This window comes from Gopherus flavomarginatus, chromosome 6, assembly GCF_025201925.1.
Source record: "Gopherus flavomarginatus isolate rGopFla2 chromosome 6, rGopFla2.mat.asm, whole genome shotgun sequence".
Lineage (NCBI taxonomy): Eukaryota > Metazoa > Chordata > Testudines > Testudinidae > Gopherus > Gopherus flavomarginatus.
This window is the reverse complement of record NC_066622.1, coordinates 107,283,643-107,308,638: the sequence shown is the minus strand read 5'-3', so window position 1 is coordinate 107,308,638 and position 24,996 is coordinate 107,283,643. Positions and strand designations below refer to the sequence as shown.

The 24,996-nt window shown below is 40.7% G+C and overlaps 1 protein-coding gene across 4 annotated transcripts in view; it reads left to right on the top strand.

The window, feature by feature from the left end:
* PLCE1 (phospholipase C epsilon 1) overlaps positions 1–24,996 on the top strand; it is a 346,810-nt gene that overhangs the window by 197,899 nt on the left and 123,915 nt on the right. For all 4 annotated transcript variants that reach the window (XM_050959261.1, XM_050959258.1, XM_050959260.1 and 1 more), the window contains exon 4: positions 11,809–12,113. In XM_050959261.1, the coding sequence (XP_050815218.1) occupies positions 11,809–12,113 (305 nt within the window). The remainder of the gene's footprint in view (positions 1–11,808; positions 12,114–24,996) is intronic.

Here is a 24,996-nt window from a genome sequence, read left to right as displayed (position 1 = left end):
TAAATCATTACTTTTACCACCCTGCCTACAATTGGGGCCTAAAGTATATTGTATAAAATAAAGCTTTTTTTATAACTGTCAAACTTTTTATAAAATTTGTTGAAAAGCATATTAACCACTAGGATGAGACTGAACATGCCAAATTTCAGTCTGGAATTCTGATATCTGAATCATCAAACTGGCAAGGGATATTAAAAAAAATTCCCCTATGGCATAGTATCGCACAATTTGTCCAGTACAGACATGTTATGCCCTCTTCTGATCATTTTTGAAGAAAGCCTACCAAAGTGCATAGATCATTGTTCATTTGCATTATAAGCATTTCTACAGCACCACTGAAAAATGTATTGATAGCCTCACAACTATAGTTATTAGGGGGCAAAATAATACTTTCCTTTGGTATAAATACAGGAATAGAGTCTTCATCTTGGTTTACTTCTAACACTGCTTGTAAATGTAAGGGAATAGATATTTTTCAGCTTGTGCATAGGTTATCTCTCATTAGAGTATTCATGCACACCTTTTATGGTCAAAACAGAATGCTTTCCCATGCCCATGTGTGTTTTCTCTGTAAATCTGATGCACTTTGACCTATCCAAATCCTGATATCTGGGTCATTTTTGCAGTCAGTTTTAAGTCAGAAGTAGTATAGGCAGGTTGTCTTACAAGTAATAAAGTTACTTTATTCTTATAGATCAAACCCTTTTTATGAACATTGGTCAAAAATATTGCAATAACTGATATAAGGAAAAGAGCAGTGTTTAAAGACTCATAGTTAAAATGAAGCCATTGCCTATCCTTAAAATACACACTGATTTTTAAAATATGTAATTTTTTGTGACTTGCTGTCATGGTTATTAGCACTCCATATTTTGCTTTCTGCTGACATCCAATATGCCGGTCAAAGCATAAGCCGATATTGTTTGGCCCACAACGAGAACCTAATTCAATAAAATATCAATTTGGTGGCTGCCCTTTGCAAGCTCCTCAAATCAGATTCTGTTTGAGAGCAAAGCATCATAAATGTACATCAGTATACATCTGCAGTGGTTTTGCTTGTGATGTGAGGTTCAGTAGATTAACATCATAAATACTGATTGCTTTACTTGTTCGCTCTTCGCTTGTTTTGCTTTGTAATTGTATTTAAATAAAATCTTGATCTGAAGGACATTGTAAATTTGCAAATTTGATCTAACTGTGAAGTATAGCAAATACACAATGCATCAGATCAAAACTGCAGAACAATTTGAAGTGTTGAGAACAATGGTTGATCTAAGTGATATGAGATTTTTGTGTATCTAAATGTAATATACTAAAGCACCAGTAACAGCCAGCAGCAATATTAAGATGACTGCCGCTGTGGAAGCAGTAGTTGTAATGGTACATAAATAGAATGAAGTTGCATTATATTGCTATTTATGAAAAAGTTACTGCCATTCTTGAGTATGTTACGTATAGACGTGCAGTGTTTCCTGTGAAACTGTGGAGAGGATTACTAGAACCTCAGCTCTGTTGATTATCTGCACTTGATTTAAAGTTCAAGATCCATTTATTAAATTACCGCATATACTTGTTCATAAGCTGAATTTTTTTAGTCAAAAAAGGGCAGCACCAGGGAAGGGGGTTGGCTTATGAATGGGTATACAGAGGGAGAGGTGGGACACAGCCCCTCCTCCCAACAGAGGGAGCAAGGAGAGGCAGCACAGCCAGCAGAGCCAGAAGGGAAAAGGCAGGGCCAGAGTGTCTCTGCTTCTGGCCATGCTGCTCTCTCCCCAGCCTCCAAAGCAGCTTCAGCTCCAGGACTGGCAGGCTGCAGCCATGCCGCTTGGTTCCGCCCCTTAGAGGAGGCTGTGGCTGCGCTGCTCGGCCCGCTGGAGCATGCGGCCATGCTGCCCGGCCCAGCCCACTGGAATATGCTGTGGCTATGCCGCCTGATCTGGCCGTGTTGCCCAGCCTGCCAGAGCAGCTCCAGCCAGGTCAGAGACATCCTCCCCCGGCCCGCCACAGATAAGGTGGGATGGGATGGGGAGAGTATGGGGGTCCTGGGCTGGGCATGAGGTCATGTAGGGGGTAGTCATGGGTTACTCCCCTGACCTCCAGCTTCTCCCCCCCAAAAAAAAATTTCCCCACAGTTGCTGTCCTGGCCCATCAGGGTAAGCAGCTGGCGTGCTGGGACACTTTGTTTACTTAGGTTTACCTCCGTGCCTGCGGACACTCGTAAATAAACCATCTCGGCCCACCAGCAGCTTATCCTGATGGCCCGGGAGCTAGAGTTTGCTGACCCCTGAATTATAGGGTCGGCTTATGAACAAGTCATTAAAAATTTCCATTTTTACTTATCCATATTGGGTGGGGGGTCAGCTTATAAACAAATCGGCTTATGATCGAGTATATATGGTATTCCTTTTTCCTCTTATTTTCCTTCCAAATGTAGATCCAGGAATCTCTCCTTTAGTCCAGGCCTGTAACCACTTGCCTCTGCCTTCTGTTTAGTAATTCTTAGATCATGTTCTACTACTATTTTATTAATCCAAATCTCATATAATTATAAGTTTCGCTGGTCATACTTTCATATGCATTCTGGTACTCACTTTATGGAGGTACCCCAAATCACTAGTTTTAGAAAAAGAAACCAGTGTCCCCCCAGGAGAGGGAGAATATTCTAAGCCTCTGAATCTTTGATTATTTTAGTAAAATGTAATTTTTGAAAGAAGGTGGGATCTATCCATTTCAGTTGTGTATGCAATGGAGTTTAGTCTGAACCTGCTGGTGGTGAAGGCTGTGGCAAACTTCCCATTGACTTCAGTGAGAGTAGGATCAGGCCTTTAGATATTTTTATCTACAACAAGTTTTTTGTATACAAAATTGATGAACGGTGGATTCAAGTTCATTTTAAAAAAGAGCAAAAAGTTTTAAATTATATGCAAAATGAACAGGAAAGTAACATAAGCTTATTGATTTGATTACTATGGTGCTGGATGATTTAACGCCCCAAAGACTGCAAAAACCACTTTCCTAGTTATGCCATTCTTTATTTGAAGGCCATGTTTGTTTAGCAATTACAAGTTATGTATTTAAAACTTATTTTTCTGAATGTTTTCTGTATTTTTAGTATGTGTCATGAATAGTCTGGACAACATTCTTATAATAATCCTGTTAATGTACATTGTTAGGAAGCTGCTTTTCCCTGTCTCTTAACAAAACTAAGTATGGAGAAAATATTTCTCCCAGAAACAAAAACAACCTTGCAATAAAATAAAAACCCAGAGTGTAATCTAGCCCTGTTGAAGTCAGTGGCAAAACTCCCATTGACTGCAATGGGGCCAGGATTTCACCACAGCTTGCTGATACCATTTCATTGTAACATAATGTTTGTTTTCATGGATCTCTGGGCTGAAATTTAAAGCACATACAAATCTGGGTGAAATCTTTGGGTGTAGCTTGTTAAAATTATATTTATTATTGCATTCTTTTTACCATGTCTGTTGGGTGATGCTGGAGTAGATAGGGCATTAGTGTGTGATGCTGAGGATAGGTGTTTAGTCATTTTATCTGCTGTATGTGTTACCTTTTGATAACAGTTGAGAAACAGAGCTTTATGGATTTTATATCATGTCATTCAGAATAGCCCAATTTAGTGGAAGCAATGTCTGTTATTAAAAAAGACAGCTCTGTTTGAGGTTTTCAGTGAGGAGATGCTATACTAAATGAAATAACTACTTTCATTACCAAATCTATTTGCAATCCACATGTTTTGTTTTAGAACACACAGTTTGTCACAATCCAAAAATCTTTCACTAGCAGCCTTCTGGAGAGTGCACCCTTTTTTTCTTTTTTTTTTTTTTTACATTTCGTATTGTTTTTCTTCCCTTGCATTACTGTTTTTTAGTATATCTGAGGTACTATTTTTCTTAAAATAGATGTTGGTATAAAAAACAGCTAGACAATGAAGGCAAGACATTAACTGCATGTTCTCATTTATAAACTCATCAAACCCTGTTGAAAGGCAATTTTCATCTCAGCATGAAGTTCACTGTTTCTAAGTTGTACTTCTTTTATTAGTACAGTTGCTTTACTGTGAGCATCCTGCTTCATTATGATTCTGCATTTCATCTTTTCTGGGGTATCAAATTTGAGTTCTTGAATTTGAGTTTGGACAATAAGGGCTCAATACTGCAGTCGTTACTTGATTAAATTTCACATTGGAAGCGGTGTGATTTTTGTCTGAATAAGAACAGCAAGGTTGAATACTAAAATGGTAACCAGGATTAATGCTGTTGACATCTGTGTGCCCGAAGTTTGGGCTATTTATTTTCTTTATATCTTTCTACAAATTCCATATATTTTAAAAAATATTTTTCAAAATCAATCCTGAAACTTTATTCACATAAAAAAGTTGATGCCAGCAGTCCTGAAGTTATATAACCAACCAAAGAATAACAAATTTCTGTCTGTGAATTATAAGAGCAATTCCATAACTAAACAGATGTTAATTTCAAGTTTATAAAAATATAATATAGTAAACAGTGAGGTAATTTATCTTACGTTTAGTAGACAGTTATCAAAGAGGTTCTATAGATCCTGTCATTAGTACAATATGCAGGCATAGAATAGTGATACAAATGGTAACAGATAGTTAACACAGGCATTCATTTGACTTCTTTTCCACGTTTTCTTAAATTTTTGAAAAATACCTTGGCAGTGTCCTTTTAAGTAAATTCCCTAGTTTTCATATTTAGAAAATCCCAAATAAATTGCATGCAAGTACTTCAACCACAAAAATGATAGAGCCCAACAAGAGAAACGAGGTCAACTAAAACAGAGGCTTTCAGCACTTCACTGTGCTCTTTATATGGTGTTCTGTCCCTCCCTCCATCTCTCATGGTGTATTCCATCTATGGAATTTCTCATATATACTGCATATGTACAAAATATGTTGAAATTTAAAATGATAAGGTAATTAAGGTTGTCTGCTTGTTGAGTTTCTGTGAAAATAGTCTGTTGTTAGAAATACACTAGCTCTTTATAGATCAGTGCAGGCCTCCATGCAGCATGGTTCAGAAAAGTCAGAGATGCACTGTTTCTAGGGTGAATTTTCTTTTTCGGTTAAGGACACTTTTCTGTGTTTGAGTCTCCAAGGGCAGACTTAACTATATTTCTCACATTCTTAACTAGATAATTCCTTTAGTAGGAAAGAAAAGTAGTAGAAAAGTTTGTTGTTCTTCAGGTATATGTCTCTATGGGTGCTCCACTATAGGATGTGAATTCTCCAGTGTACTCTCGATCGGAGAATGCAAGTAGTGTCAGTGGGCTCACGCCAGAGCATAGCAGAGCCTTGTGCATCCAAATGAGGGCATATACAGAGGCATAGACCCACCACTACTCAGTTCCTTCTCAGTCCCCTGCAGCTTAAGATGGAGCAACTGCATGCCTGCTGTTCTCAGCTTCCCACCGTTTCTGACTGTCATAAACAGATGGTTAAGGGTTAATGTCCCTTTTACCTGTAAAGGGTTAAGAAGCTCAGTGAACCTGGCTGACACCTGACCAGAGGACCAATAGGAGAACAAGATACTTTCAAATCTTGGTGGAGGGAAGTCTTTGTTTGTGCTTTTTGTTTTGGTTCACCGTTCGCTCTTAGGGCTAAGAGGGAACAGACGTACACCCAGACTTTCCCAATCTTTCTGAATCAGTCTTTCATGTTTCAAAATTGTAAGTATAGCCAGGCAAGGCGGATTAGTCTTATGTTTGTTTTATTTCAACTTGTGAATGTTTTTCCTTTTGCTGGAAGGATTTTTACTTCTGTTTGCTGTAACTTTGAATCTCAGGCTGTGGGCGGGGGGAGTCCCTCTAGGCTATATGAATCTGAGTACCCTGTAAACATTTTCCATCCTGATTTTACAGAGATAATTTTTACCTTTTCTTTCTTTAATTAAAAGCTTTCTTTTTAAGAACCTGATTGATTTTTCCTTGTTTTGGAATCCAAGGGATTGAGTCTAAACTCACCAGGGATTGGTGGGGGAAAAAGGAATGGAATGGTTAATTCCTCTTTGTTTTAAGATCCAAGGAGTTTGGATCTGTGTAGCTTCCCAAGGCAACCCAGGGAGGGGAAAGTCTTGGGGGGGAAATAAGGGGAGATGGTTTATTTCTCCTTGTTTTAAGACCCAAGGAGTTTGGGTCTTGGGTTCCCCAGGGAAGGTTTTGGGGGAACAGGAAGTGTGCCAAACACTATATTTCTGGCTGGTGGCAGCGTACCAAATTTAAGCTAGTAATTAAGCTTAAAAGTGATCATGCAGGTCCCCACTTTTTGGACACTAAAGTTCAAAGTGGGGAAAAAAACCTTGACACTGACATAGCAATTTTTTCTTAGTCTTTTTCTTCTACTTTGTTATTAGTTATTTTATTTCTTTTTTAGTTCTAGTTGGAAGGGGGTTACCGTCCTCCCCTTCTTAGGACCCCTGGTTTTGGTCCTTTAGCACTCTGTGTTATGTCGAAGACCCTGGGGTTTAAGCCCTGCCAGACCTGACACAGGTTCTTTCCCCATAATGACAGGCATGTCTCTGCTGCCTCGAAGTGCCCACCTCTAAGTATAAGGTCTGTATGGGATTTGAAGGCAGGTCTCAAAAAGGCAGAGAGGCTGACTGAAGCTCCTTCTAACTGAGCATTCAGTAGCCCCAGCAATGGCTGCTCCTCCAGCCCCCATACATCAGCCTTACCATTCCCAAGCTTCCCTAGTCGCAGCAGCCTTTTTGGAAGCTAGGACTTCTAAAAAGAAGATGCCTCTTTCTCCTTCCAGTTAGCCTAAGAAGAGGGGTAGTCACTCCATAAATGCCACTCTAAGGAGGCCTCATGTCCTTCAAGGGATACACCTGAAGCTCCATCTGATCCCAGAACCGAGCCACCGGTACCACACAAGAAGCAGTGTGTGGACAAGTTGTCTAGCAGGCATCAGCCTGCCTTGGTACCGACTGACAGGCACCAAGAGATGGATGGGCCTCCTTCACATGCCCCAGTACAGTTATCTCCATTTCACCAGGCCTTTAAAGTTAGAGAAGCTGATACTGTGCTCACCATCTCAGCACTGCCAACTCTTGGTACCTACTCAATCTTTTCAATATCATAGCCCTCCATATTTCTTTCCTTGGAGGTCTTGGACTCTCCCTTGCTTCACTCCTCTACCAGGGCCCCTTCTCTGGTACCGCCTAGATGGATTGAACCTTGGTCATACCTCCAGCCTTCAGTATGGGTACTTATCTTTGAAGCTCCCCAAGGAACAATTCTACTTCAGGTCTTGGTATATTGCTCTTTTTCTGTGCCTTACCACTGTACCCTGCTGAGTCGGCACTCTGAAGGAGCTCTTTTGGACCTCACCAGATTCCCTAGAGCTGAGGGCTATGACTATCCATGGGGACCCTTTCCCCAACTGCCTCCTCAGTGGGCTTACTGGAATCCCTGGGGCCATCTTGATGAACAATTTTATAGGGTTCCATATTGTATCAATCATTGGTACTGACTGACCAATCTTTGGTACCATTGGATCTCCATCTGGTACTGTATGATCTCCCTCTGGTACCTTATGCCTCCTCTGCATCTGGAGACACCCAGGTATAGCAAGACCGACAGATGGAGGGAAACTCACCCTATCAGCTAAATTCTTCTCATCCTCAGATGAAATGGTAATGCCTCCATCACCTTCTTTCATTGGTGACTTTCAGGCCTTTTAAGACTGCATGAAATGCCCGGTGGAATCCCTCTAGATACTATTAGAGGAGGTTCAGGAGTCTCAACACTCCTTGGTGGACGTTTTAAATATTCCCCTCTACCCCTTCAGGGAAAGATTGCCCTCCCAATAAATGAGGCTCTGTTATCGCCTGCCTGTACAGTCTGGCTGGCACCTGCCACTGTCCAGCCCACTTGTAAGCGGGCAAATTAAAAAATATTGTATTCCAAACAAAGGAATGGAACATTTCTTTCCCCACACTGCTACCAATTCTTTGGTGGTGGATGCAGCTAATGAAAGGAATAGGCAGGCCCATTCCAGATTTCTCCTTATGATAAGTAGACAAACTTTTAGACATCTTGGATGGGAAAAGCTATTCCTTGACAATTCTCCAATTTTGCCTGGCAATCTGCCAAGCCCTGTTGGCAAAATATGACTTTAATACATATTCCAGGTTCACTCTTTTATTGAACATCTGCCGCAGGACCAGAGGGAACAATTTTGACCCCTCATTTTGGAGGGTTAAAACCTCCCTCCAAGCTCCCCTAGATACTGCGGACATAGCTACTAGATTCCTACCCATGGGTGTGGTTATGCGAAAGGCATCCTGGCTCCAGTCTTCCAGCGTCCTGAAAGAGGTGCAGAATACAGTTGAAGACCTTCCTTTTGAAGGACTCAGACTCTTCAGCTCTGATTCGTACTCCTTCCTCCATCCTCTGAAGGACTTGAGAGCTATCTTATGATCACTGGGAATTTATGTTCCTGCAACAGAAAGATATTTTAACAGGTGTCAAACATCACAGCGAACTAGGCCTTTTCAGTACGACCTGCAACAAGGGTTGCCAGACCTTCAGACATTCAGAGGAGATCTAGACCTCAGAAAAGGGGATCTCCCCCTTCTACAGCAATACCTTTCTCTAAGGGTATGTGTATACAGAAAAGAAAAATCCCTGGGTGGCCCATGCCAGCTGACTCAGGCTTGCAGGGCTAGGGCAGTGGGGCTGTTTCATTGCTTTGTAGACTTCCAGGCTCAGGCTGTAGCCTGGGCTCTGGGACACAGCAATGAAACAGCTCCACAGACTGAATCGGCTGGCATGGGCCAGCTGCGGATTTTTCTCTGCTGAGTAGACATAGCCTGAGAAACAGTTCTGACATCTTGGTCGAAGATCTCAAGCAATCTACTTTCCTGGATCCTGTGCTAAACGATTCCTTCCATCCTCCCTTTGGAGATGGGCAATCTCATTTCCTCCCTGACTGAGAACAGACTATTTTGGACAGATGGATTTTGGAGGTGATTGATGTGGGATACTCCATATGATTCCACAGTATTTTCCACCCTGAGGAAATCTTCCTTTGAACTGATAGCTTCCTGTTCTCCCCTCCACCTCTACCTCAAGACTTGGTTCCTTATACATCACTTCAGCTAGATGAATGGGAGCACTCACCTGCCAAATACCACCTTTTATAAAAACTGAGTTACACTTTGTCCCCGTCCTCGCTTTCTCCCAAAGGTCTCTTCAGAATATTTCATTAATCAAGTGATTTGGCTGCCAGTGTTCTACCCAAAACCTCATGCCTCCAGAGAGGAGACCAGCCTACATATGCCAGATATCAGAAGGGCCCTCGCTGTCTACCATGACAGGACTAAGATCTTCTGGGCCTGTCCTAGGCTCTTTGTAACATTTGCTGAGAGAATGAAGAGTCAACTTATTTCCACTCAAGACTGTCAAAGTGGGTTTAGGGTTTCATCTGAACTTGCTATGAATCCAGTGGGATGCAGCTGCCTCAGAGTTGCAGCACAGTCCACAAGAGCTCAGTCCACATTTATGACTCCACTGAAGGACATTCTCATAACAGACATTTGTAGGAGTGCAAGTTGATCTTCCATCCATACCTTTGCCAGGCATTATGCCATCTTAACAGCCTCCAGAGATACTACATTTGGTGTCTCAGTCCTCCAAACTGGACTTGCAAACTCTGCCCCCACCTTTTTGCTGAGTTACTGCTTGGGACTTTCCTATGGTGGAGCACCCATAGGGCCATATACTTGAATAGATATTACTTACCTTACAGTGACTTGAGTTCTTTTAAGATGTTTTATCCCTATGGGTTCCATACCCACCTTCCTTCCTTCCTTGGCTGTGAAGGCTCTCCCCTATATGCCCTGATTTGGAGACAATAATTGCTTTTGGTGCAGGCACAGGCCTGTGGACACTGCTTTTCATTCTCCAACTGAGAGTGCATGGGCATATGAGCATCCTATGTTGGAACACTCATAGGGACAAAACATCTCAAGAACTCAAGTTCAGTGTAAAGTATGTAACCTCTCCTCCTCATGTCTATCAGCATAAGATTAGGATGACCAATGAGTCCTCTAAAGCTAGGAAGAAGTTATGAAGCAGTGACCAATAGTTAAAAAGATTCTCTGATACAACTAGTACCTTCACTCTTCAGAGGAATATTTTGGGTTAAATATTGAAACCTGTCTTCAACTAGTCAATATCATGAGCTGACAACTCCAGTGAGAGGTACGCCTGCATTTCCTGTATCCGTACCCACAATTCGTTCTCAAACCCCCCTTTTTTTAACTTAAAATTAGTCTTTTCTACCAACATAACCAGCCCTTTTCTTTACACCCTGATCTCTGCCCACTTGAAAAAGGAGGATAATTAGCTCCTTTTTCCTTCTCTATATAATATTGGTCACAATAACAATAATAATAATTAATAAATGACTGCACTTTACATGTTCAAAGTACTATCTGAATATTAACTAATCAAACCTTGCAATATCCCTCTGATGTAAAACTAACATATTTAATTTTAGTATGTTTTATATCCTAAAAAGGCTGAATGCAATTAGTCTGGATAAGCATTTGAAAGCTTACTCTAACTGAATCTCAGAACCTTTCATAATTGTTCAGCACAATGGATAGATGAGATGATCCTGATGCAAAGAGTGAACAGGGTATGTTGTCCAGGCTTGCTGGAAGAAAGGTAGCGGTGCTTTACTGGTTGGGGGTGGGAGGGTAAGAGGAAGTCAGAAGCTGCAACAAAAAGAGAGGTGAGGGTCAGCATGGCAACACTGGCTCATACCCTGGGAATGTAAGTGGGAAGGGTTAAAACGGGCATGCCAGGATGTTAGAAGGCCTTTTTCCACTCAGCCCACAAAGCAGCACCCAGCCTCCCTTCCCTGAAGGTTGTGAATACCAGGTTTGGTTAGTACCTGCTGTGGGCATTTTGCTAGTTGCTTCTTTTTAGGGGGGCTGGGAAGGAATTTTTCCCTCACTACCATATTGGCCTAAGTCAGAGGTGGGCAAGATATGGCCCACAGGACTATCTTGCCCGGTCCCTGAGCTCCTGGCTGGGAAGGCTAGCCCCCGGCTCCTCCCTCACTGTCCCCCCTACCTGCAGCCACGCTGCCGACTGGGCAGCACTCTGGACGGCAGAGCTGCACGCTCCTGCAGAGCAGCACAGCAGCGTGTCTGGCTCTGGCTGGGCGGTGTGGCTACCAGACATGCTGCTCTGAGTGGCATGATAAGGGGGCTGGGGCCAGGGGGCTCGATAAGGTGAGGGGTTGGATAAGTGTGGAATGGGGGGGTTGAATAGGCATGGGATCCCTGGGGGCTTGTCAGGGGACAGGGAGTGGGGGGGTTAGGATAGGCGTGGTAGTCCCAGGGGGCCTGTCGGGGGTGGGGGTGTGGATAGGGGTCGAGTGGCAGTCAGGGAACTGAGATCAGGGGGGTTGGATAGTGGGTGGGGTCATGGGAGAGCAGTTAGGGGCAGAGGGTCCTGGGAGAGGGTGGTTAGGGGACAAGGAGCGGGGGCGGGTTTAGATGGGTCGGTGGTTCTTAGGGGGGCTGTCAGGGGGCAGGAAGTGGGAGGAAGCGGATAAGGGGCGGGGGCCAGGCTATTTGGGGAGGCACTGCGTTCACTGCCTGGCCCTCCATACAGTTTTGCAACCCCAATGTGGTTTAAGTAAATAAACAATGTATGAGAACAAAAAAATGCAGTCTTAGTATGTTTTTGCACAATCAAGTGTAATAGATGAAGGAAAGAAGCTACATAATATTTTGTTTTGTTTTGTTTTAGAACGTCAACCGTGCACATCTATGGCTGGTTCAAATGTGCTCCCCTCCAGTGTAGCTGGTATCAGTAAAGAGCTGATAGAACTTCAGCACCTCATTCAGTTCCCAGAGGAGGTTGCTAGTATTCTGACTGAACAGGAACAGGATCTCTACCGAAAGATCTTGCCCATTGACTACCTCTGCTTCTTAACCAGGGATTTGGGTAATGCTGAATGTCAGAGCAAACTTCCATGCATTAAAGCTTCCATATCTGCAACTATTCTTTCTTCCCAAAATGTTGTTGAAGATCTCGTGACAAGATTTAATGAGGTAAGACAAGATATTTTAATTACTTCATAAGTGGTTTGATACAATTTATGGGCCAGTTTTTCCCTTTTATCTAAGGGATACTCTGACAATAATTTTTAAAAATGAATAATGAAATTTTTAAAGCTCATCAGGGAGCCACACGACTTCTATTGATATTAATGGGAGTTGTATGACTAACTTACTTAGTCAGCTTTGAAAATCTCAACCCAGGCTTTTCTCCCAAATTGGAAATGTAAACAAGAAAAAAAACATTTAAATCAAGACTTGTTCTCCTGTAATGTGTTTATTTTGGCATGTATTCTCAATCACATTATTACTCTGCTCAGAAGCTGGAGGGTATTTGTTTTGTGGACAAAGAATGATCTTCTTAGTAGTCAGCATGGAAGGATTATGAACTAGGAGTTTTTGGACTCCACTAACTACTTGCATAATGATTTAACTGTAATCTGGAGAAAGTTAATCCCTTTGTGTGTCTTGGATATTATTATACAAGAAGTGTGACTTAGCTGAGTACTTTTCCATGAACCGTATCTTGAGGTCCTTAGTATGTTTTTTTTTTTTTTTTTCTCAGTTTTTAGTCAGGTAAACTCCCATTGACTTTAATGGAAATTTGACCAAGGGAAAACTTAGTAAAGACCTCAGGATTCAGCTCTGGGAAAATATATTAAAATTGAATAGTTACTTTAAAAATGGAATACAATATACAGTGTTAAATCAGTAGGACTGTCCTAAATTTATGAAAACCAAAAATACAGTTTTATCTCAATCCTACCCTTTGCTCAGTCTGTTGTGCCTAACCATAGGATGTATTTTGTATTCTTAAATGAGATACTAAAATTCAGTGATAGCACAGAAATAAGTGTTAGATCAGGCCATGTATTTAACCCGTAATGAACAGTCTGGGTCCTAGGTAAATAAAAACTGAGAACTGACCTCTTCCAAAATATTTTTATTCCTAGCAGGTCTCAAGATCTAGGTACTTAAAATCCTGTAATTCTTTTGGTTTTCCCTAATTCAGTGCTAAGATAAGAACATTTAGTGATAGAAAACTGGTAAATACTGTCTTGAGAATGCTACAGAAAGCTTTTCAATTATGTAAATAACCTCTAGTTACAGCCGTTTCTGAAATATTCGTCCCAATTCTCCAGTATGTTGGGGCTACTTTGTGTTTCTCGGTAGTGAGAAGAAGTCTTGAAGCCATCAGCTCCAACCTGTGGAGGATTCTCCCTCCCTAGGGTACCTATCTTATGGCCACCTGCATAAGGAATGTCGTTGGGAAGAAAGGGGAGTGGCCAGAGCGCTCTTGTGTCCTGGCAATCTGCAGCTGCCCAAGTGGCCCTTTGAGGCATTTTGTAGTTAACTAGTGCAAACTAGGAAAGCCTTTGTGTTGTTGTAACTTGCAGTTTGGGACAGGGGCTGGGTGAAATATTTTGGCCAAAACATTTTTTGTTGAAAAAATATAGAACTCCAAAATGGTTTGCAAACTTGTGTTTATTTCCCTGAATTGTTCAGTTTGGGAGGAGTGAGAAAGACCTGAAAAAGGTTTTGATTTTTGAAAAGTTTTTGAAAAACATTTTGATTTTTTGTTTTGAAACATCTTTTTGTTTGCTTTAAATTTTCTTTAGTTTTTTTGTTCAACTTGAAACTAAATTTTTACATTTTTTTTTCCCAATTCATGGAATAGTCTGTAAAACTTCAATTTTGGGTTGACCCAAAACTAATATTTCCCCTCAATTTTTTTGAAAATTGCCAGACAACTGAAAAAAAATCTGTTATTCGAACTGCTCTGTGTGAGACCACAACAGCCCCAGGATTAGGGAGGACGCCACTGATTTAAAAGCAATGATGAGATTTTAAATTCTGATCTTGTGATTTGTCGAGGATGGCTAGGAGTATTTTATGTCCAGTGTGAAGCTGAAAATTAAAGCTACCCATTGACATTACTATATTTTCTAACTTTAGTGGGTTGTGATCTATCAGACTTTGCAACTGTCACTATGCCTTCAACCTAACTGTACTTTTTTTGGCACTACTCCAAGATTAATTCCTCAGAGCAGCCGTTCTCAAACTCTGGGTTGTAACTCCATTTTAATGGGCTCACCAGGGCTGGCATTAGACTTGCTAGGGCCAAAGTTCCACCACCCAGGGCTGAAGCCAAAGCCCTGGGCGGGGCTCAAGTTACAAGCCTCCCACCTGGGGCTGAATCCCTTGAGCGTTGGCTCCCCACCCAGGGAGGGGACTTGGACAGGCTCAAGCTTCAGTCTCCCCTCCTGGGGTCGTGCAGTAATTTTTGTTGCTGGAAAGGGGTCATGGTGCAATGAAGTTTGAGAACCCCTGCCTCAGAGTATTGTAATTTTAACTTGTGCATATACTACTTAATCATTAATACAATGTATTACTTCTAAGTGTTATTTGCAATAGATCTTCTTAACTGAAAAAAAGTTGTGTTTAAATGGAGTTGCTGTGTAACATTCACTGCCCCTAATAAATCAGTATCTTAGCATCTGCTTTATTTTATAGCACAGTTGAATATATATCAGTGTCATATCCTACTAACAAGAGTGGACTTTCTAAATGGCTTTGTTTTCAAATGTGCGAGAAAATTCCTGCACAGAGAGTCATACTTTTGTTGGCAGAAGACAATGAGTGCTTGCTGATTTTCTGGCATTGCCTATAAGAATACTGGAGTATATTTATACTCTGGGAGCCAAAATGAATTTCAAAATGACAGGCTTTTGCTACATAATGGGAGAAGATTATTTCATATCATTTTCCTTCTTTTCAATAGAAATTATTGCATGCAAACTATCTTTCATGTAGTGATGTGCTTTGTGAATTTTTTTTATAAATGTAACTGAAAAGTTATCCTATTTAGTAGTTGTTGTTTCATGATAAAAAGGAAATTCAGCCAAATCTTAACACACTTAAAGGAGTTTTCACCGAATAAGGACTGCAGGATTGGTATTAAGTAACTTCTGCAAAAAATGTGCCTGTTAGGCGTAATCATCTAGGGACAAGTCCTGTTCCCATTGAAATAAATGTTGTTATTACTACTATTTAATATTTATATTACAACAATACCTAGATGCCTCTTTCATGATCCAGGCACCAAATTTCCATTGACTTCATGGTGCAGGATCAAGCCATAGAGAGTAGAAAGTGCAGTTGCTATTATGAAACTTTTGCTTACTGTATATTTAAATGGCATCACTGGAGGATATAGACAACACAATAAGGTAATGTTCTGGTAGCTTTTATTTGCTTTAATTTTCTTAAATCACTCTAGTTACCACTTCTTCACACTTTGGACTTGAATTGCAATATTTGGGCTTAGAAGGGAGGAAAAGCATGTTAATAGCTCATAAGAGGCAATATAAGGGATATTAAAAGGGGAAAGAATCCATGATATATGGTCAACACCTTATGGAATGGGAATGATTTATGCAGGGTGATCTGGAGGAAGGGGCAGAGTCAGAAATTAGCTGTCTTATGCACCATGTATAATTTCTGTTTAATTTGGAGCACTTAAATGTATTGGATCTGCTTGTGTGTCAGTATACATTTATTTTTTGGTTTGCTTTTGTTATGAGATGACAGCATGGAACTCCGGTCATATAGGCTTTTGAAAATGCAAGAAAAAGTTTAAAAAAAAAAGCTAAATTAAAAAATGTAGTGAATGGTCTGCCTCTCTATTAACATAACACATAGGGAGAAATGTGTTAGTTTTGCTCCTAGTCAGAAGAGATTTGAGGCAGAATGTATCTAATTCAATTGGAAGGAGCCATGCAGAGTGTCTGAGGCCTTTCCATAAAGAAAAGGTGATCAGCATAAATATAAGAGTGGTTAGGAGAGATCTTGGCGAGCAACAATATCATTCACAAGATGTGAATCACTTCTGATTGGACTAGAGCCGCATGTGGATTCCTGACTTCTGAGGGCAATTGTAGGGATAAATTAAATTATTCAGATATTTTTCAGCAATGTCTACAAAAGTGAGAACACTTGGGTATCGGTTTTCCAGGGATCATGAAATGGTGCGTTTTAATTCTGAACAGCATCGGGATTATGAATGAGAGGGAACCTGATGCTATTTCAATGCAGTTGGATCAAGCACAGATATAATAAGATCTCGTGATGGTCAAATCTTAGAAAAAAGTTTCTTATGAATATAATTGCTATAGTGTCAGCGTTTCGTTGTTGCTTCAGTAGGCTCACTTATATTCATGACTAGAATAAGTACCTCTACTGCAGTTAGAAGACACCTTTGTCGGTCAAAAATGGTTATTTAAGATAAGCATTTATTGTTGTGGGTTTTTTCCCCAGAGATTTAGGGAAAGCTTTTTGAGAAAATAGTAGCACTAAGATTAGAGAGAAACTACCTTTATCTATAACATTCTGATAAAAAGAAAATAGAATAATAAAAGCGCCTTCAATACAGACTTCAGTTGTGGCATAGAGGTGCTAGAGCAAGATAGCATAGATTGAAATTACTGGCCAGAACTTCACAAATAACAGAATGAATACATGACTAGCAAATTATTTTCTTGATGAGCTGATCCTGGATGAGGGAAGCCTGCCTCTGTTTAAGGAAGCATGACCATTTGGGTATTGGAGGTATGTGATTCAGGGAGTATATATCATTACCTTGGAGAGACTTCCTTGCCGGAAATTTGTAACCCAGTGGTCAGCGTGCCTTACATGTTTCGCTCCGTGCCTGAGCCACAGATGAGTCTGTTTACAAGCCACAGCTATAAAGAGCCTGCTTCCTTAGCTCAGGTTACTTTCATATCTAGAAGTCCCCAGTTCAGTCCCTTGTGTCAGCCATGATGGCAGCTGTCCTAGTTTCATCCAATCACTTTTTTCAAAAATATGTGAGGGGAAAAAAGGCTAATGGTGAATAATCTGTGACATATAAAGAGTAACAGAACCACTCTCAGAAATGGCCAGGTACCCTGATCTGTATTCCACCTTTTTCACTGTACTCTTGAAGATTGGGTAGTATGGACAGTTCCAGCTCTAAGGGCCTAACCAAATCCACAAGGAAATACAGGTTCCAAATATAATATACCTGTCATCTGGTAAACCTACCATTTCTCTCGGGAATTTATTATCTCTGATGGACCTTCCAGGTGAATATGCATGTAACAGTGTGGCCCAATCACATAAGATCTCTAGTGTTTTTGTAGCTTCTGCCACATTTTTTTCAGCTTTCTCATAAGATCATATTCACTGGAGTTAATATAGAAAGGAAAAGCAGTGGTGAACATTACTACTAGAGTACAGATTACTAATAATGCTAATATAGAAAGACAGGATATTACATTGAAGAAATAGTTGATAAAACTGACATTAAAATGTAAAAAAATGAAAAAAACAAAACCTTGTCGATATGGGGGCTAGATTTGCACTGGACTTTAAAAAGAAAAAATCAAAATGTTGGAGAATGAGGGAAGGCAAAACATTTTAGGTTAATTTCCAGTAAGTGAAGACAATATTGATCTGTTCAGATTCATAGGAAAGCTATCTGATCTTCTAGATCTCTAAGAGTAAAATGATCCATTGTATACTCAGTGATGCTATAAAACTACTGTGATGAGATATTGTAGTGCAGAGGAAAACAGAAGATTACAGTATGATAGTTATCCTGGCTGATAAAAGAGAAACAGGACTGAGAGAGAATAGTGGCTTAAGACATGGAGGTATTAAAATCCTCATTTTTCCAGAATTGACACAGAGCAGATGAAAAGGGAAGTTGCAAATTAAACAGACCTTGTGAAGGAATAAAATCTGCTGTACTTGTAACCAGTGAGGTTGCAGGTCACATATGGAGAACAGACCCATCTGTTCTCAGACATCCTATCATCAGCTGCTTTGTTGCTCTAAATCTGATAAGAAGAGCAGATTGAAAACAAAGCAGGAAATTCCATCAAAGTCAGAAAAAAAGACAGAACCATAAAGCCATGATAAATGATATAGGGCTTGTCTATCTGAGGATTTTAAAGCAAATCAAACTAAGTTTAACTGGTTTGAAAATGGTCACATACACATCGCTCAATCACTGCATGCTGACTGCACATTTGCTCTAAACTCAAGAGTCCTTTGGCCAAATAGACTAGGTTTGCTGCAAATTGAATTAGTGCAGTCTGTTGTTCTTGTGAATGCAGTCGCTGTGCACCACTTGTGACATGCTTCCATCAGCTGTCCCATCGTGCTTTGCAGATTAACCATTATTGACGTGTTCGTTCACCTGTATGCCATTCTCTGCTCTGGTATCAAGTTCCCAGGATGTCTCCTTCTTTCTTTAAAAGATGGTGGGGAGCCAGAATTTGCCCATTTGCTTCTGGAGCCGAGTATTTCAGCGTTCTTGCAATACAACTGTATCTAGAGTGATAGCACTTTAGAAGCCGCATAACATGTCTTGCACAGCTGCTTGGAGCTCTGCTGAGATCCTGGATCTCGTTACCATCTTGGAACAAGCATCAGGATAGAAAGCTCTTGTGGCCAGCTACTGAAACAAAGACTTTTTTTGTGGATATTGCCAAGCAGATATCTGAAAGGAGCCATGACTGGGATGCTGACCAGTGCCATATAAAGAGCAAGCAGCTCAGAAGTACTGTACATTGAAATGAGCAACAAAAGAATGCAGTTGAGCAGAGAATATGTGACCTGTTCAGTGTATGATGAACTGGACAGGATTCTACACCATATAAAGCTTGCTGGCTGCACTCTTCCCTCCCTTTCCTTCCACTGAGGACAACTTACGAGGCCCACAGGAGGATGCTGGGGATAAGCTATCCCCTGAGTAGTAGGATCTTTTTTGGACTTAGGCCCCTGAGTTTGGCCAGCTGGAAAACCAGTTGCAGTCATGTCCTGCTGCAATGTGCCCTGAATCTTGCCCTGCATCAGCCTAGCCAAAATCAAGAGTCAGACAACCTAAAGGGGCTGTAGAGGGGCTTACTATCTAGCTTGGCCATGACATAGCCTCATAGCTCCCCCCGCAATAACTTTGACATCATACAGGCACCACAAACACACAAACAAAACCGTATAGTTAAAGCAGCAATATAATTTTAACCCACCCACGCTCCCAACCTATTAAGGAACAGCACCAAATACATATATACAGCAAAGAGAAATCCCAGGACACCCAGTGTCTCCTCACGCACAAAAATGCTATCATGGCCTGTCTGGAATATGAATAAGCACCTGTTTTTTTCCATGCTCCCACACCACACCCCTGCAACATTCAGATGGTCAAGGACAGGGCCTCTCTCTACTGACTGGAGGCTGGCCAACCTGAGATGGTGAAAAAGGAAGATATGGGACAAGATATTTGTAAAACTCATGGCAGAGTCCAAAAGGAAGACTGCACTGTCTGAAAGGTGGAGGCAGTACATGATGACCTAGAGGAAGAAATAAATGCAGTGGTCCATGGCAGTGGTCAAGGAAAGTAGGCCAAAGAGGCAAAAAAGGCTGGGAGATGCAGAGGCCACTCATGGAGATAGAATACTCTCCTACAAAACACGCTTCTGCAAGGCCAACAAGCCTTGCAGTACCATAAATTGGGACCAAGCCACGTCTTTCAGCTCCTGGACATTACTGGTTACTCCCCACCATATTCACATAGCACTTGTTCCAGAGGTCATTTCCCTCCCAGGTCCATTATCTGCCCACTGTGAACACTGGCTCCTTGGGACCGGATACTTTTGAACTCTGCAATGCACCTGAAAATTTTGAGCCACAGCACTCAACTCCTGAACCACACGTAAAAGGAAGAGACAGGGGAAAGAGAGAGATGTGCTTGTAACTTTAAGGATGCCCCCAACCCCTTCAAATCTTATTTTTGCACTGTTTGGTTTTCACTGTTTTATTTAAAGGTTCACTGTTTGTTGGTTACTCAGTAGACTATTTTGATAAATGTATTTTTAAATAAAAAGGTATAGTTATTTATCTAGTGTTCAATTAGAATTTTATTTTGGCTTTGTTACTGTTTCAAAAAAATGTATAAAATAAATCTTATGACTCATCCATACATGTCACACACAATCTTTTAAATAAAGCTAATATAATACATACAGTTTTATGAAAACATATCGGCAACATCCCACTGCTACTACCCATAAATGATACTGCACCGTTAACAATCTATCCCAATCCCCACCCCAGATTAGCAGCTGGATTTACAGTTACACTTGTTCAGGTCTGAGACTCAAAATATGAATAGGCATCCCTGACAATATTTCCCTGGGTGTTAGTGTTCTCTGTGGAACGTAATGCTGGCTGCTCAAACCTCAGCCTTCCACCCATCATTGAGGCTTTCCTCTTTTTCTCACAAGTGTTATGCATAACACAATATGCTACTATAATAGTCAGGAAAACATTTTCTGCTGCTTCCAAACAGTTCTATAAGCAATGTCTGCTGCCTTTCAAATGTCAAAATGCACACTTGATCACCATCCTGCAACTACTCAGGTGATAGTTAAAAAGTTCCTTCCATCTGACCAAGTAACCTGTAAATAGCTTCATTAATCAAGGCATCAGAGGATAAAACAAGGTCTCCTAGAATAGCTGGACCAACCTTAATACCATTAGTGTTCAAAGTGGTTATTGGGGCAAAGAGCACAATGGAGAAGTACTCTTTTCTATTTATAAACTGTACTCTGGCACTGAGGGGGGCAGAAATGCTAGGGATATGGATCCCATCAACTGCCTAATACAGTTTGGGAATCCCATGAGTGCAAAGTCATCAATCATCTCCAGATTCCCCACCACCACCATGCTGAACCAATTGGCTATACACCAGTAACATTCTGGGGTGACCAACTTCCAGATGACAAAGGTTATCCACTTCTCTGCAACCATGAGGCACTGTATGTTTTTATGCTGTCATTGAAGCTCCAGGATCAGTTCCTTACAGATCTTTTTAAAAAAAAAGAAAGAAAGAAAGAAAGAAAATGGGAGTCCTTCCCATTCTGAAATTCTCTCACCTCTGCTGGTCATTCCCAGGTCTGCAGAATTAACCTCTCTCATCAATCCATGCTGGTTTGATGGGCCCAGAAACTGTGCTGTGTAGCTGATCCAGGAATAAAGTCCTCTAGTTCCAACAGGTTCGCTTACTTGTCCTGGTGAAACAGATTTGCAGTGTTCTGCTGCTGATGCTGCCTGTGTTGGGGTATGTAAACTCTACTGTGGGACAGAAGGGATTTAGGAGCAATTCTGGGCACCACCACACTTGCAGAGCCTGCCCCAGCTGAAGGAAGAGCCGAAAAGGGGAGGGGATAGACAGCAGATGAAGAGAGATGTATCTTGGGAGCTCCTGTGTAACGGTACAAGAAGCAGCTATCGCAGGCTCTAGAAGAGGGATTAGCCTTTCCCTAGGAGTAGGGAACCCTTTACTTTAACTGCTGGTGGATCATTTGTAAGGCTTTTGACCACTCTTTGGACTGGGAAAGTAATTGGTAGGAAGTGGTCCAGGGAAGCAATTCAAGCACTCTGGAGTGGCTGTGATCACTGCCTCTGATAGGTCAGAGCATGATGGAGAGGGAGGGACCAGGCTCCCCTAACAATCACCCTTTCATGAAGGGGGTACAACCTGCCACTTCACCCCCTGTGGAGATAAAGGCAGGGAGATAGAGACATTGTAAGCTCTGAGTCAAGGGTGCTCCACACACAGGTGCCCAGAGGTGGGCTGAAGACCCTTTGTTTTGTGGGGACATTGGACTATATACATTTTGTTGAACTCTGTGACCCCATAAAGGGGCAAACTCAATTGGTGACCTGGCCAGAGGGCCAAGTTGCTACCTACTGGAAGGTGGACTACCACAGTGTCTGAGTGATTGCTGGCAAGAGATGCCAGAGATGGGGGATGAGCTGAGACACAGTGACCTACCTGTTAGTCAGCACCACTGAACAGCCTAGCCCTGTCACACTGCCATTGAATGTTCTCATGCACCTCACCATCTGCTTTGTGGGTGCAGCAGGCAAAGTCTAATACAGAATGCTGTAATACAGTCCAAGCATTCATGCTTGCCACGATTGTGGCGTGGTGCATTTCTGGTTCCATGGTGATAGGAATTTGGAAATTGCACTAACATGCTCAGAAAGGAAGCATAGTGCTGAGATAGCGGAAACATGGGATTAGGGGAAAAAAAAATACGAAACCTCCTGGCTTCCACTTTGCATCCTATACAACTCACAGTGAAAACAATACCAGGATGTATACTACTCAGCTGAGAAACAAAGCACCATAGGTTACATCCCAAAAATGTTACTCCCTCAGTTCACAGCAAGCCACTTCCGTGTGTTCACATAATGCAAATTGGAAACAAAATGGGTGTCCATGCCGTCGGTGCGACTTGTATACTGCAAATTACCAGGTATGCATCAAATTGCTTTGTATTAAACCCCAGGTATAGCCTCCTACCCGGGCTACAACTTTTATCGGCAATGAATGCTCTCTGCCTTCCTGATAGAAATGTAACTGAATTTGAAACTTTAATAATAAGAAAATTTAACAAACAACAGTTCCAAAAAGCAATGTGCCTTCTCCAATCCTGTTGTTGAGATGAGATTTAATACACAAAAACAAAGGAAAAAGTTACAGGAACCTGGGACTCCAAAATTTCCTTATATACTTGATATTGCTCCAAAGTGGGATTATTTTTTATTGTAGCAAATTGTATTCTCAGTTATTGTTAAGACCCTATATTTTGTATGCCCTTTTCGTTTCTTGTGACTGTCGTGTATATGCAATTTAACAAGTGTATTATCCTGCATTTCTAGAAGGATTGTAAAGGGGAAAAAATAGTGCTGCTTAATTTATTTTTCTGAGATTATTCATACATGACAGAAAAATTAGGGAGTAGGTTTACATAGAACAGAACTGTTTTTTCTTTTTTCTCTATCTCTTTCCTCACCCAGTTGGCTGAGGTTGGTGATGATCTCAGCAAAGTAGAAAACATTTGCAGTCCTTTGACCTGTTTGGCTTGCAACTCAATTTGTTTTGTATATATACTTGTATTTTTTCTAAGCACTTCATATTGTTTACCAGTAACTTTGTTCCTGTCACTTTTATAAATAATTTTTGGTGTGGAATGTTGCATGAAATGTTATGGACACATACAGGTTCAAATTTTCAACAAAGGCTGGCTTAATAAAAAAGTGTCAGCATCCTACATTTGTTCCCAAATTCTAACCTCTTATGTCAGTTTGTTTCCAAGCCATGGGGAGAAAGGGCCTTCTTTAAAAACAAGGGAAAAAATTAACTATTTTTAGAAATTGTAGATGTCCAAATTACAATTTAGATTTAATGGTTTAATATAGGATATTGACATTCCTTTCACAAAGTAAAGTCTTTCAGAAACCTTAAAAAATGTGTCATGGTATTGATAAACTTCTCTGACATAGTAATTAATATATTAGAGTCTGAATGTCCTCACTTGTACCAGTTTTACATGATTATTAAATAATTTAATTCAGTAGTTACTCTTGATCTACACAAGTGTCAGAGGTAAATCAGGCTTTAAATGTGTAGAATGTTCTGAATAGTACGTGTGTGTAAACAATTCTATTAATAGATTTTAAAACTATAGTATAGCTTATGTCATGTGTATGCAGGTAACTAATGTGCTTTCAGTATGTTCCTGATTTTAGTTCCTAAATGAAGGTTCGCACATTCAGTAAGACCAACTGTATAGAAACCCCATAATTTTTGAAAGTTTGATTAAAACACTCAGTTGTGCTACCTCAGTCCTTCTGAGCACAACTTGTACCCCTCAGAGATTGTAGAACCAAGTTAAGCACAAGACTATGCGAGAGTGATGCACTGGATCAGGATAAAGACAGTTATTCTTTCCAGTTATAAAAAATAATTACAAGTTGCTTGTGTAATATGCAATATAGTAGTGGGATTAGAATTACAGTAAAATTGAGAAGATACTATACTGTTGTTGGGTCCTGTAAAAGTCTAGGGATAAGAGAAATCCAATAATAATTAATAGGGCTGTCAAGCTATTAAAAAAATCATGCTTGATCGTGTGATTAAAAAAATTAATCACGACTGATTATGCAATTAATTGCACTGTTAAACAATAGAATACCATTTATTTAAATATTTTTGGATATTTTCTAATATATTGATTTCAATTACAACAGAATACAGACTGAATAGTGCTCACTTTGTTTATTTTTTATTGCAAATATTTGCACTGCAAAAAACCCTGAGAGAAATAGTATTTTTCAATTCACTTAATACGAGTACGGGAGTGCACTCCCTTTATCATGAAAGTGCAACATATAAATGTAAAATTATGTATAAAAATAACCACGTTCAAAAATAAAACAATGTAAAATTTCACAGTCTGCAAGTCCACTCAGTTCTACTTCTTGTTCAGCCAGTTGCTCAGACAAACAAGTTTGTTTACATTTGTAGGAGATAAGGCCTGTGTCTTGTTTATAGTGTCATCTGAAAGTGAGAACAGGTGTTCTCATGGCACTGTTGTAGCTGGGATTGCAAGATATTTACGTGCCAGATGTGCTAAAGATTCATGTGTCCCTTCATGCTTCAACCACGATTCCAGGGGACATACATCCGTGCTGATGATGGGTTCTGTTCCGTAACAATCTAAAGCAGCGTGGACCAACATGTTCATTTTCTTTATCTGAGTCAGATGCCACCAGCAGAAGGTTGGTTTTTCTTTTTTGGTGGTTTGGGTTCTGTAGTTTCCACATCGGAGTGCTGCTCTTTTAAGACTTCTGAAAAGATGCTTCACACCTTGTCCCTCTCAGATTTTGGAAGGCACTTCAGATTCTTAAACTTTTGGTTGAATTCTGTAGTTATCTGTAGAAATCTCACATTGGTACCTTCTTTGCAAAAATCTGCAGT